This window comes from Vombatus ursinus, unplaced genomic scaffold, assembly GCF_900497805.2.
Source record: "Vombatus ursinus unplaced genomic scaffold, bare-nosed wombat genome assembly UNPS02015066.1, whole genome shotgun sequence".
NCBI lineage: Eukaryota > Metazoa > Chordata > Mammalia > Diprotodontia > Vombatidae > Vombatus > Vombatus ursinus.
The window spans coordinates 80,141-94,926 of NW_020954844.1; the positions used below are offsets into that span (position 1 = coordinate 80,141).

Consider the following 14,786-nt stretch of genomic DNA (forward strand, 5'->3'; position numbering starts at 1 on the left):
GGGGGGGGGGGGGGGGGGGGGGGGGGGGGGGGGGGGGGGGGGGGAGACCAGAGCCCAGCTTCTGGAATCTGGAGAGATGCAGGTTCGGATCCCTTCCCTGCGCCTCGATTTCCTTCTTTGTAAAATGCTGTTGTAATTTAGAGGATTTATGGAAGAACAGTAGCAAAGCATCTAATCCAATCCAATCAGCATTAAGTAAATGCCTCCTCAGAGCGCAGGTAGCTGCAGGACAGTGAGGGAGGGCGGAAGGGGCCTCAAACTAGGGGGGAGGGCAGTGGCCTCTTATTCTGACAGCGCCAGCAGGGTTATCAGGCGAGCTTGAGGACCCTCAGCCAAGTTGTTGAACCTATGCCACTTATAATAATAATTTAACTATTATTGTGATGAACAATATCATTATTGTCATGTGAGTCTGAGTTTCCAATAAAAATTGAGAAAGGCCCTCCTTTAATATAATGCCTTTCCCTTTCAGATTACCTGCCATGTCCTCTGCCTCTATCTTGTCTGTATGTAGTTGTTTGTGCTGTGTATGTGTGTCTTTCCCATTAGAATGCGATCTCGTTGAGGATAGGGATAGCGTTTTTGCCTTTCTTTGAACCTCTGGAGCTTAGCACAATGCTTGGCACATAGTAGGTGCTTAATACATGTCTATTGATTGACTTTGAAGTCTTTAAGTCTCCGTATGTACTCCTTGTACAGGATGTCCCAAAAGTCTCAGTGCAGTTTTAAGCATTAGTATCTTAAATTACAGCGTAGTAAATAAGGTTATATAGCTTTAGTAGCTTAAAACTGCACTAAGACATTTGGGACAGCCTGTATTTTACCAGGCGGTGGGATGTGATAGAAAGCAAGCTGGATTTAGCATCAACAAGGCAAGTGTTTCCAGTCCCAGCTGTGCCACTCACTACCTGGGTGACCATAGGCACCTCCTCTCAATAGGATCCAGATTTAGAACTGAAAGGGCATCTCAGAGGCTATCTAATCCTGCCCCATTTTACAAATGAGGAAACTGAGGCTGAGAGAACTTAAGTGACTTGTTCCTGGTTACACAGCTGGTAAATTGTCAGACCAAGCTCATCCTGGCTCCAAGGCTAGCACTTTATCCACTAGACCTTACCACGCTGCTTCAGTTTTCTTATCTGTAAAATGAAGAGGTTGCAGTAAATCTCAGACCCTTTTGAGCTTTAATCTGTGATTCTATAATCTTTGCTCCCTCCTTTTTAAAACCATGGTATGGACATGACCCTGGGCTCTTGAAGGCTATACCAGTGATTTGTAACCTTTGTCAGATCCTGCCAAACTGAGGCCCTGCCTAGCCAAGGTGGGAAGGCTTACCACCTAATTGGCCAACATTTAAATCCAGCCTCAGACACTTAATAGCTGTGACTGGGCAAGCCACCTAACTTCTGCCTGCTTCAGTCTCCTCATCTGTAAAATGGAGCTACTAGCAGCACCTACCTCTGCGGGTTATTTCGAGGATCAAATGAGATACCTGTAAAGCACTCAGTCCAGTGCCTGGCACACAATAGGCACCTAAGAAATGCTTGTTCCTTTCCTTCCCTTCCTTAGGGAAGAGGATAACTAACACACTTGTTCAACTGTGGCAACTTTCATGAAGCCCATCTATTAAGTTTTTGAGGGCTTATGCTCTGATAGAGCAGCCCTACAGAGACAAAATCCTCGAAGTAGAGAGTAGATTAATTGCTTCTCTCTCTCTCTTCCACACATACGCTTCTCTTTGTGCCTCTGCCTCTGTCTTCCTCTCTCCACCCTCCCTGTTTGTCTTTCACTCACATACACACTGTCACACACATTCTCTCTCCCTCTCTTCCTCCTCCCCCTCTTCACTCTCTTCTTTCTCTCCCTCTCTCTCTTCTCTGTCTCTGTCTCTCTCCCCCCTCCTTCTCCTTCTCTCCACCTCTCTACCCCTCTTTCCTCTATCTATATCTATAGTATCCTGTTCAGTTCGATGGAGGAGGAAGAGGGCTTCCATTTTAGGAAGGATGCTAACATATTGGGGTTAGTTTAGAAAGGGCAGACAGGAAGGGGTAGGATTGGAACCAGGACATTCAAGAAGCAGCTGAAGGAAACGGAGCTCTTTATCTCAGAAAAGAGAAGGTTCAGGGAGAACACAATCGCTGTTTTGGATTTTGGTGTTTTAGTTTGTTTTTTTGTAAGCTACCGAACTGGGATTTGAACCCAAGAATTCTGACTTTGAAATTTTTATTTATTTATTCTAAAGATTCATTTAAAAATTTTTTGAGGGGCAGCTAGGTGGTGCAGTGGATAGAGCCCCAGCCCTGAAGTCAGGAGGACCTGAGTTGAAATCCGGCCTCAGACCAACACTTGACACTAGCTGTGTGACCCTGGGCAAGTCACTTAACCCCAATTGCCTTAAAAAAAATTTTTTTTTTGAGTTCCAAATTCTCTCCCTCCAACCCCTTCCCTATTCATTGAGAAAGCAAACAATGTGATACCCATTATATATGCGTAGTCATGCAAAACACTTCCAAATTAGCCATGTTGCAAAGAAAAAGAGAAAAACAATTCACTTCACTCTGCACAGTTTTCTCTCCAGAATGTTCAGCCTGAGTCCTCTGGAAATGTCATGGATGATCACTGGTCTCAAGTATGTGACAGGCCATGAGAAAGAGGGCTTTGCCTTGCCCTACTTAGACCTAGGAGCCATGGATAAGCAGTTGAAGAGAGGCGGCTTCAGGTTGACTCCTTCTAACTCAAGCCATTCCTAAGCAGAATTGCCTTCCTGAGGAGGCCGGGGCCTCCCCTTTACTGGAAGTCTCCCAAGCCTCGATTGATTCTACGGAGGGGATTATTGTTCAGTTATGAGTTGGAGTAGATGGCCTTTGGTTTGCCTTCCAGTTGGGATATTCCATAATTCTGCTGATGGTGCACTCTAGGACTAAGAAGGAAGGAACAGAGAAAGGGCATAGGTCAGTGGCATATAAATGTCCCACAGTTGTCACCATAATAATAGTAACATTTCAAGAGATAGCCATGGCCTTTTCTCAGTTCTCATTCTCTTTGACCTCTCTGCAGCCTTGGGCACTGTTGATCACTTTCTCCTCCTTGATAACCTCTTGTCTCTAGGTTTTTAGGACTCCCTTCCTCCCAGCACTGCCCCAGTTTTCCTCCTCCCCAGCTGTCTGCTCCTTCTCTGTCTCCTTTGCTGTTTCCTCATCCAAATCATGCCTCTACATGTTAGGTGTCCCACAGGGTTCTGTCCTGGGCCCTCTTCTCTTCTTCCTCTGTCACCTGGTAATCTCATCAACTCCCGTGGATTTCATTACCATCTCGCTACTGATGACTCAGATCTCTCTATCCTGCCCTAATCTCTCTGCCGGCCTTCAGTCTTGCACCTCCCATTGCCCCAGTAAACATCTTAAACTCGAAACCAAACTCGTTATCTTTCCCCCTAAACCGCACCCCCCATCTTTCTGGTTACTGTAGAAGGCAACACCATCCTCCCAGTTGCTCAGGCTCAACACCTTCAAATCCTCCCTCCCTCTCACCTCCCGCATATCCAAGCTGTTGCCAAGGCCTGTAGATTTCACTTCTGCACAATCTCTCCAATATACCCCACTTCTCTCCTCTGACACTGTCCCCACCCAGGTGCAGACCCTTATCACCTCATCACCTTGATGATTACAGTAGGTGCTGTTGGGTCTCCCTGACTCCATCTATCCTAAACTCAGCCACCAAAGTCATTTCCTAAAGCACAGATCTGACCATGTCACCCCTTTATTCAGTAATCTCCAGTGCCTCCCTATCATCTCCAGTATCTAACTACAAAATCCTCTTTTTGGCATTCGAAGCCCTTCATAAACTTTCCAATCTTCTTTTATCTCACTCTCTGGCCTATAGTCTTTGATCCAGTGACACTGGCCTCCTGGCTGTTCCACTAACAAGATGCTGCATTTCTTGGCTCCTGGTTTTCTCTCTGGCTACCCCTCCTTTGCTCTAACTACCAACCTCCCTGACTTCCTTCAATTCCCAGCTAAAATCCCACCATCTCCAGGAAGGCTTCCCCAACCCCTCTTCATTTCAATGCCTTTTCTCTGTTAATTATTTCCTATTCATCCTGTATATAGCTTGTTTTGAATATATTTGTTTGTGCGCTGTCTCCACCATTAGATTGTAAGCTCCTCAAAGGCAGAGGCATCTTTTGCCTCTTTTTGTATCCCTAGTGCTTGGCATGATGCCTGGCACATAATAGGTGCTTAATAAATATTGATTGATTCTCTGTAGGCACTCCCTCTACCCACAGGCATTGCAGCTCCCGTAGTAAATGGTCTTTGAGAGATGTTCTGGCCAAAATCTTCACCACCATACAGCCAACCTTTTGATAAACCTCTCTGGACTTGGCTTTATAGTTATGGGATGACAGGTCTGGAGTTTGTCACCAGACTTAGATCCCAGTGTGGCAGGAATGGCCGAGGTCTTGGGCCCCTCTTCTGGCCTTCAAGAACCCACCTGTGGCACTGAGGCATTTGGAATCAAAGTGACTAAGGCCCTGCAACCTTTTTATTCCTATTTTATGAAGAAATGTGGCTCAGAGAAAAGATTGCCTTTGGGCATTCCCGCAATAAGTGTTGGAAGCAAAGGCTGAAGCTGGATCTTCTGCTCCTCACTGCCTCTTCTCATGTCCATGTGAACCTTTCCGTGACCTTTCTCTGGCCCAATGATAGCAGCCTCCTGGCATCCCCTCCAGCAAGATACTAAGGCACTCCTAAGCGTCTCCAGACTCTGGGCGTTTTCACTGGCTAACTCCTACACCTGGATACAAGTGAGACATATAATTTGAATTGGTGTCATCCAATCCAATGGACATTTTCCCTACCTGCTCAGCTAGACCTGAATGGACAGATTACAGGAAGCTGAGAAGTAGGAAGCACCTTCCTCATCTCCTCCTCCTCCTGACTTCTGTGGCCTCCATCAAGTCCCAGCTAAAATCCCACCTTCTACAAGAAGCTTTTCCCAATCCCTCTTAATTCTGGTACCTTTCCTGTGTTGATTATTTCACACACAGAGAAACACAGACACAGACACAGACACAGACACACAGATATACAGACACACACACACACACACACACACACGTCTGTTTGTGGTTGTTTTAGCATTATCTCCCTCATTAGACTGTGAGCTCCTTGAGGGCAGGGGCTGTTTTTGTCTTTCTTTGTATGCCCAGTGCTTAGCACAATACCTAGCACATAGTAGGAACTTAATAGAGTCTATTTGACTGAGGATTGCCAATGATTTGCAAGGATGCCATGAGTAGCTTTGTCCTGCTCCAGCCTGTGGCATTAGGGGCTCTCACCTCCTCACCGCACAGCCTTATTCCTTCTCCTGGAGATGGATATTTGGGAATGGCCCAATATGTAGGCTTGAACATTTCTGTCAGAAACCAGCAGCTGTAAGCCTCCTTCTCTGCCGGTGTACCTCCTTCTTTCTGTCCAGGTGGTCCCAGAGCAGATGCACATCAGCCTTCTTCCTCTTGGCTGCTACAATCCAGGGTTCCTCATCCTGAGTTATTGTTGCTTAGGCTCCAAGCTCTAGGCTCACCTTCCTACTTCTCAGCTTCCTGTAATCTGTCCGTTCAGGTCTAGCTGAGCAGGTAGGGGAAATGTCCATTGGATTGGATGACACCAATTCCAATTCTATGTCTCACTTGCATACCACAGCCTCTGAGACAGGGTTCAAAGTCTAATGGTTTAATGCTGGTCTAATGGTTTTTCTAATTGCTTCGGTCGCCTCAGTATATTTCTGCCAGTTCCCTTGTCCCACCTCCTCCTTACTTGGCACTGTCTGAGTTGACCCCCTCTCTCCCTTTCTTGGGTTGCAGCTTTCTCAGATGCTGAAGTGCCAGACCAGCTGGATGCAGTGGTGATTGGGAGTGGAATCGGGGGCCTGGCAGTAGCTGCCATCCTAGCCAAAGCAGGGAAACGTGTCCTGGTGTTGGAGCAGCATGCTATGGCAGGGGGATGTTGCCATACCTTTGGCTGGGATGGCCTGGAGTTTGACACAGGTAAAGTGAGTCTGGGGAGGGACCAGGTATTCAAAAGTGGTGAAAATTTTGCCTAGAGCAGGGGAGGTGGCCAGTATCACCAAGGAAATAGGCTTTTCCTCTACTGCCCGCTTGGCACAGGGTTCGTTGTGAAGGAGATTTGGAGATTTCTAGGCATTTTCAGGTGACTCGGTTTCCTTTTTCTACCTCCTGAGGGGGTACCTTCCCTGCTACCGTTTGACAGGAATCCACTATGCTGGGCAGCTGAAAAAGGGCAGCTTTTGCCACTTCTTCCTGGACCAGATCTCAGAGGGGCAGCTGAACTGGACTTACCTGGGTTCCCCATTTGATGTTGTGGTGCTGGAGGGACCCACCGGCAGAAGGGAGTTCCCCATGTACTCTGGGGAGAAAGCCTATGTTCAGGGCCTCAAGGAAAAGTTTCCTAATGAAGAAGCTGCCATTGACAAGTACATGAAGATGGTGAAGGTAAGACTGGGCTGACCTGGTAGGCTCCTCCCTGCCTGCAGAGACTCAGGAAGGGCTAATATTGACCTACGGGAAAGGGTGGTGATTGAGGAAGGACAACAGTCCTGGCCCCAACTGCTTCTCATCAGGACATTGGAGGTTTGCTTGGTACTCCCGTGTCATGGCCTTGGGGATTTCCTCCTCTATTGAGGGCTCCCATGAAGATACAAAGACACGATCTGGCAGAGATGGACAGTTAAGTCTTAGTACCTAACAAAACTTTAGTAGGTTATTAGAGTAGCTCCTGTCACCTCACAGGATCCTGAAGAAAGGGGATTTGATGGAGGGAAGGAGGGCTCAGGCCAGGTTGGGAGCACTGAACACTGCTGTGGAGAATGAGCCTTCTGTGGTCTGTGGGCAGTCAGAGTGGGAGGGGGCACAGCCTGAGGGCACTGGACAAAGTGAGAAGGGACCATGAATGGTCAAAGGAGCCCCAAGTTGTGATGGAAAAACCCTAAAACAAACATCCCACACTCCCCAGTTTTACCTTGAATAGAGAAGGGCAGGGCTCAGGTCAACGTGTTCACCAGGGAACTGCATTGGTTCTTATTAAGGATTAATGAGTCATATGTTCAAAATTAAGATCTTTCTTTCTAAGAAATGCTTGAGAAAGACACTCTTTTTCATTTAGAGAAGACCCCTTCCCCAGACTGCCTAGTGGTTGAAATCTGGCCCATGTCACTGGGGTCCCAGCTCTTTGGGCTGGCAGGGGCAGGGATATAGTAACTTTTGGGTTCCTTTCCTTCCCCAGGAGGTAGCAAAAGGAACACTTCATCTAGTCCTGCTGAAGATCATCCCTTTGCCAGTGGTGAGGCTGCTGGACAGGTTGGGGGTGCTGGCCTTTTTCTCCCCTTTTTTGAGAGCAGCCACCCAGAGCTTAGCGGACGTGCTCAGCCAGCTGTCTGCCTCCCAGGACCTCAAAGCCGTGCTCAGCTACATCCATCCCATCTATGGTGTGGAACTTGGGCTCTGGGGATATGATGGTGGGGGGAAAGATGAAGGGAACAGCCAGGGTGGAGTGAGGGTGGCAGCCTGTGGGGACAGGCTGCTGTTCTCTTGGCTTCTTCTTGCTTTGCTGAAAATAAACAATGAGATTTCGATCTGAGCCCCTTGGAGCCAGTGAGCATGCCAGTGAACATTCCCTGGAGAATGTTCCTCTCCATGTTCTTGGCTAACTAGAGTTTGCTCCTGTCTTGAGACATGGTACCATTACAATACTGAGAGGAGAGGACTCACTTGCTGCCCCATAGATCAACAAACGGCCATGGCTGGATTGGTTCCCAGGCCCCAGACTGCACCATGGGGTCCTGGGGAGGAAAAGATCCAGGCCGTCTGATACATTCAGCACCCACTGGCTCCAGAAGGGATTACTATCCCAGGCTAGATGGAGAGGGTGCAGCTGAGAGTACTCAGTTTTCTCTCCTCTTTCTTCTAGGTGCAATCCCAAAGAATGCCAGCTTCTCTATGCATGCTTTACTAATCAACTACTTCTTAGAAGGGGCATTTTACCCTCGGGGAGGCTCCAGTGAAATCGCTTTTCACATTATCCCTGTAATTCAGCAGACTGGGGGTGCAGTTCTTACCAGTGCAACAGTGAAAAGTGTGCTGCTGGATTCAGCTGGAAGAGCCTGTGGTGAGAGCTGGGGGTCACCGGTGCCGTTTTCTACCTTGTTAGAATTGGTGGGGCCAGGGGAAATTTAAAAAGGAAAAAAGCCCTTAGGGTAGAGAGTATAAGGCATTGAGCATAACTGGCTCCCCTGTGGGGAGAGAATCCTGAAAACTCCGGAACAGTAGTCGAGGGCTGTAGTCTTGTCTGGAAGACATGAAAGAACATTCAGGCACTCATGTGTCCAATTGATTTTGAGCATCGAGGGTAAGCAGAGTTAAGCTAGGCTAGGCACTGTGTCAGACACAGAATTGAATCAAAGGTAGCCACTGGCTGTTGGGAGCACAGTATCTGTAGGGAAAGACAGAATGTGTGAGATGCCGCCGGAGAGGCAGAGACTTGGCTTAACAGAAGTATTGGGCAGGCAGGGATTGGGAGCGGGGGACAGGGAGACAGTCTTCCAGGGAGCTATGTAAGCAAAGGCACATGTGCCATGTGTTCAGGGAACTAAGTCACAGAGGCCTGAGTTTGAATTCCAGCTTAGACACTTATGAAATATGTGATCCATCACCTAACTTTCTATGCTTCGGTTTCCTCATCTGTAAAAAGGGAATAATAATAGCATCTCCCTCCCAGAGCTGTTGTGAGGATGGATTGAGGTAACATTGAGGTCTGCGCTTGGCAAACCTTGAAGAGCTCTATAAAGAAAGACTAGCTATTATTGTCTAAGTTGGACCTCAGTACATGAAGCCTCCCTAGCACCTTCAGTGAGAGTAGTAACAGCAGCCCGGAAAGGTAAGTTGGGTCTAGCTTGTTAAGAGCTTTTACTTTCAATACTGGGGATTTGAATTTTCCTGTAGGCCATAGGAGGCCACTGAAGACTTTTGAATAGGAAAATTACAATCCGAGGTGTACCTTAGGAAGATATCTCTGACAGCAACATGGAGGCTCGAGGGGAAAAACAGGAAGAACAGCTTGTTCTGCCTGTGCCCTTGGCTGAGCATTGACTGGATTTGGTGCAGGGGCTCAAGGAGGACAGATGAGGTATAGACGGCTGTGGGTTTTCAGGCCCGAGTAAGAAAGCAACTCTGTGCGATTGATCAAAATAAGGCGTTCAGGGGCGGATTTGGGGAGGAAGAAGAGAAGGTGTTGGAAGAGGGTGTGTCTGCATTTGGTCGTGTTGAATTCTAGACAACTAAACAAGATCTTGTGCTCAAGAGGGATGGGGGCTAGACATACTGATTAGGAAGTAACTTCCCTAGAAATGATGGTGGAAACAATAGAAGTGGCCGACTTCACTGAGGAGGAAAAAAGACAGAGGGTGAGCCTGGAACCCTGGGAACTTGTCCACAGTTCGGAGTGGGAGGAGCAAGGGAAGGCAATGCCGGAGATGGGGGGGAGGGTAAGTGAGGGAGAAGGGTGTCAGCAGAGCACAGCATGAAGGAGGCCAAGGGAGGGGGGTATTATAGGGAGGCAGCTCGGGCAGTGTGGGGAGGATCAGGGGCAAGGACAAGGACAAAAGTCCTGCAGCGTCTTTTCCAAACTAGGAGATAGCCACTGCAGGGGTGGGGGAGTATGGACCAGGCTGAAGAGGTTGAGTGAGTGGGTGGGGAGAGGTGGCTGTAGCTCCCCATCAGTCACCCTTTTTAGTGTCTATGGGAGGGCAGTAAGTTTCTAAGCAAGGCCTTAATCAGAATGGAACATTATCCAGCAAAATTGTGAAATAAAGTTTACCTTCCTGCACTCCTACCTGTCCTTTTAACACCCAGCTGGACAAAGGTCCCTCCAGTCCTGCCACTCCTTATTTAGGTGCCCCTCATTCTAGGCCTACTTTTCTGGGTGTGTGGGCGGTCAATCAGTCAATAAGCATTTGATTTAGCACTTACTCGGTGCCAGGCTTTGTGCGAAATGCAGGGGATACAAAGAAAGGTGTCCTGTGTTCAGCATGTCTTTCTCTCTTCCCCATATATCCCTCAAAGCAAAAACTGTTCAACTCTTACTTAAGAAACATTCAAGGTAACTCACACCAATGTTTTAGTAGTTAATTAAATTAATCGCTAGCCCCCTCTCAAATGCCCTTGTTGACTTTAAGGGCAAAGAATTTAGCTGCAGCGGTACATCTGCGGCATGGTGATAGGGCTGTTGGGGAGATTACAGGACAGGGTGGTGTCCTGGGGGCACCTTTCAGATATGCCACACTTAGAGCTAGCTAGTGCCCTGCCTAGACATAGGCCTACCCTGGGAGGAAGACGAAATAGCATGATTCTGGACTCCTGTCAGTAGGACTTGTGGTTGACCATTGCTAGTTAAGGCTAGGGCAGGTCTCCTGATTCTACAGTAGTCACACAACTCTATCATTGCCCGCACACAGGCTAGTGGTTCCATATGGGGAAGTTCTCATTTCCCCCCAAATCTTCCCAAATCTTTCAATTTGCTTTAAATGCTCTGGCTGCAGCTTTAGTCATTCCTTTAAAGCTTGGAGATTTATTAATATGCAAATTGATCCCTAGGGAAGGACTAATACTTTAAGCTGTTAGCAGTCATTTATACTTCTTATACTAATGGGAATGAAGAATTAGAAATTAAGGAGAGACTTTAACACTTAGATCCCTAGGGGCTGGTTAGGGTGGCTACTGAACTGGTAAGCTGGGACTGTGAAAACTTTACGTACTGCACAATTTTTTTGGAAATCCAACCTACCTAAAAGAGAACAGGGTAGGCCCTTTGATATGGGAAAGAAAGATGGCCCAGGAGGCGCAGTTTGGGGGAAGTCTCAGACTTTTCTGCTCTAGAACCAAAGAGCACTTGGAAAGTCCTGGAGCCTTCTCCTCCCTTCTCCAAAGGCACCTGCACTTTCCAGACCTCATCTAGTCTCCTCTGTTCTGTAGGTGTCAGGGTGAAGAAGAACAGAGGGCTGGTGAACATCTTTTCTCCCATTGTGATCTCTAATGCAGGAATATTTCATACCTATGAGCGCTTGTTGCCTGAGAAAGCCCGCTGTTTACCAGGTAAAAGCCACTAGTTCTATGCCAACCATGATGCCTGATCTTAAAGCAAGTCAGCTGAGTTTGTGAGAAAAGCTTTCCTCTGCTCTCTTTCTCAAATGTCCCATAGTCTCTCCTTACTTAGGAAATGTGAGAATACCTATTATGATTTCTGACTCCCTATTAGCCCATTCCCAGTTGAGGTATTCGTGTCTTGGCTGAAGCCCAGGAGGGGGATGTCAACTTTCTTTTCTATTGCTTTGTTCCTCCATTTTTCCAGTGTTTCTTACCCCCTCCTTACTAATATTGGCTGTCTGCCGACAATCTCTCCCTTTCCCTCTGCATGCCTACCTTAGTGGAGAGAGAATGGAATTTGTAGCCAAAATGTTTGGGTTGAAATTCTGGCTTTCATGCTTACTGGCTGTGTGTGACCAGGCCACTCCAACAAGCTCTGACGGCTCTCTATCGCTTCTGGGATAAATTACGAACTCATTCAAGCTGTAAGCATTTGTTAAGCTCCTCCCATCTGGGAATACAGATATAACGAATGAAATAATCCATACTGGCGAGGAGTTTAGACGACAAGTACTTGTATAAATCTATACAGAAAATAAATATGAAGAACCCATATACAAATAAATACAAAGTAGCTAAGTACAAGGTAATTAGGGAAAGAGGGTGGGCTCAGAGGTCCTTAACTCTATCCTGAGATGCTAGAGAGGACCCCAAAGATCTTGTGCTCTGAACCTCAAAGTCTCAGGAGCATCAAAGCCCTGGAGGTAGAGGACAGCACAAGGACAAAAGGGACCTAAAGTAAGGCCAAGTAGGGCTGACCACCTCACCAAAAAGCACAGCATAGGAACAAGAGACTGGCCTTGGAACAAAGCTCCAGTTCTGGAACTAGAGTTAGAAAGAGGAGTAGATAAAAGAAATACACACACACAATTATTGCAAATCAAGCTCAACAATTCTTTCAGGCACAGACACAAAGGAAAAAGTAGATTTCCATGAAAAAGTGTATTTTCCATAAGAACTACATAAAGACATAGAAGACAAGAAAACCGTAAGTGAAAACTGCCCGAATCCCTAGAAACAGAGGGAGAGGGAATAGGCTGAAGAATCCAGCTACCCATCTCCCAACAGAGAGGGGATGGACATAAGATGAAGAGCCAACCCTGCGTTCTGGAGCCCTGTACTACGAGGATCCGCTTTGCTCCGCTGTGCTTGCTTAACAACAGTGATGCCAGAAAGGGGAATGGAGGCAGCAATGTAACATTTTTTAAAAATGCACAGAAAAGAAGGAAGCACAGACAAGTAGAGCAGGTTGGAGAGTAATGCATAGAATTTATTATGTACCTTTAAAAGAAAGTGGCATGAACTGGAGATTCACAGGTTCATAGATACTCTTCTTTTTTCTGTTCTGCTTTCTGTATGTAAATGTTGTTTTTTGGGTGTTTAAGTTTGGTATAAAAATCGAAATTGTAAAAACCAAAAACAAACCGAAAAACCCCAAAGTAATGTGGTTTCAACAAGCATAAAACAAAAACAAAAAGATAAACACTATATGGATTATTAGAAAAAGGACTACTCAGTTTCATACACGAAGGTGAATTTCATGCACGGTTGGTAGGTTATGCAGTCTAACCCATTCATGTGAGATTAGGTATCTGTGGGCCAGAGACAGTGACTTGGCTTGCCTGACATAAATTACCTAGCTAGTTAGGGCATTGGGCTTTGGCTCAGGACACCCAGATTCCAGTTCTAACTCTGCCTAGGTTAATGATCCTAGCCCCAGCCTAATATCCTCATGAAACACTTACTTAGCACAGGCTGCAGGTAGTTTAGGGGAGGAAAGAGGAGTTTGCTGCCACCCTCTGAGCAGATCCTTGTGGGAGAGGGCTTGGGTCATTAGCCATTGGGTGATAGGATCCTGGATTTAAATGGAGACTGAATCACATAGTCCAAAGTTACTTCCTTAGCCCCTGCCAGGTTGTAGGTTTCAGGGGTTTTCAGAAAGACCGCAAATCAGGTTTCTGTCCAATCCAGTTTATCTCCATTCATTCCTAGTGCATACCCTAGACATGCTTAGTTTAGCTCTGTAAAAGAAATGCTAATTGCTCTCATTTATATAAACTGGTTCTTATTTATGTCAAATTATCATGTAGCAAAATAATGTTAATATTAATTCCAGTTACATGAACTCTGTGGTAAGATTTGTTTGATTATAATACTGAATTGTGCGTGCATGTCATCTGCTTAATTTTCATTTTTAAAAAAGCATTATTAATGCATTTTACTTGTTATAAAACATTCATTTCCGGTATTCACTCCCTCCCATAGGAACTCCCCTCCCTCCCTTGCCCCTGGGAACTTTCCCTTCAATAATAACAAAAATCTTCATTAAACCTTTAGGTGGCTAGAGTATGCAACATTGTTCACCTTTAACCCATTATCTTTTTACCAAGAATTTTGTTGTTTCGTCCTTTTCAATAGTGTCTGACTCTTTGTAATGCTATTTGGGGTTTTCTTGGCAAAGATCCTGGAGTGGTTTGCCATTCCCTTCTCCAGCTCATTTTACAGATGAGGAAATTGAGGCAAACAGGGTTAAATGACTTGTCCAGGGTCACACAGCTAGTAAGTGTCTGAGGCCAGATTTGAACTCAGGAAGATGAGTCTTCCTGACTCTAGGCCTGGCACTGTGCCACTGTGCCAATGAGCTGCCCACATATTTACCAAGAATAAGTGTATTCACAGAATTCCAGAGTTAGAAGAGACCTCTGGGGCCCTCTAGTCCAACCTTTACCAGAAAAAAGAAGCTCATTCTTCAACCAATTTGATTAAGTAATCATTCAGTCTCTACTTAGAAACCTCCAATAAGGAGGAACACGCTTCTCTATGACAATGGTAGTCCATTTCATTTTAGCTCTTAATTATTGGGACATTTTCCTTATATCAAGCCTAAGTTTTTCTCTTTGCAACTTCTACCCATTGCTTCTATTTTGGCTGTCTGGAGCAAGGAGCAAGACAGAATGTGTGTGTGTGTGTGTGTGTGTGTGTGTGTGTGTGTGTGTGTAAGCAGGGATATATTTATTAATAATTTATCTATTTTGGATACCAAACTCTTGTCAGAGAATTTGATATCAAGATTCTTTTTCTCATTCAGCCACTTCCTTCTCATCTTAGGTGCACTAATTTTATCTGTGCAGAAGCCTTTCAGTTTCATTTAATCAAAGTTATCTATATTATCTTTTGTAATTGCTGCTATATTTTGCTTAATTCAGAATACATCTCCTATCCATCACTATGAGAGGTATGTAATCTGTTTCTTTTTAAATTTTTTTATAGTCTGATCTTTAATATAAAGATCACATATCCATTCACAATGTAATGTGGAACATGGTAGAAGGTGCTGGTGTAAGCCTAATTTCTACCGGACTGCTCTCCAGTTTTCCCAGCAGTTTTTATCAAATAAAGAGTTCTTTCCTAGGTAATTTATGTTATCAAAGTAATTAATTTCCATTGTTTCTACATCTCCCTTGTCTAGACTTGTCCCATTGATTTACTCCTCTACTTTTTAACCAATACCAGATGGTTTTGATGACTGTTCCTTTATAATATAGTTTGAGGTCTGGAAGTGCTATTCTCC

At 45.7% G+C, this 14,786-nt stretch overlaps 1 protein-coding gene across 1 annotated transcript in view; it reads left to right on the plus strand.

Annotated features, from left to right (window-relative positions):
- Positions 1 to 14,786, plus strand: part of LOC114031103 (all-trans-retinol 13,14-reductase-like) — a 28,348-nt gene that overhangs the window by 674 nt on the left and 12,888 nt on the right. Inside the window, exons 2-6 of the mRNA XM_027846130.1 lie at positions 5,864 to 6,046; positions 6,270 to 6,511; positions 7,302 to 7,503; positions 7,986 to 8,183; positions 11,045 to 11,164. Coding sequence (XP_027701931.1) covers positions 5,864 to 6,046; positions 6,270 to 6,511; positions 7,302 to 7,503; positions 7,986 to 8,183; positions 11,045 to 11,164 — 945 coding nt within the window. The remainder of the gene's footprint in view (positions 1 to 5,863; positions 6,047 to 6,269; positions 6,512 to 7,301; positions 7,504 to 7,985; positions 8,184 to 11,044; positions 11,165 to 14,786) is intronic.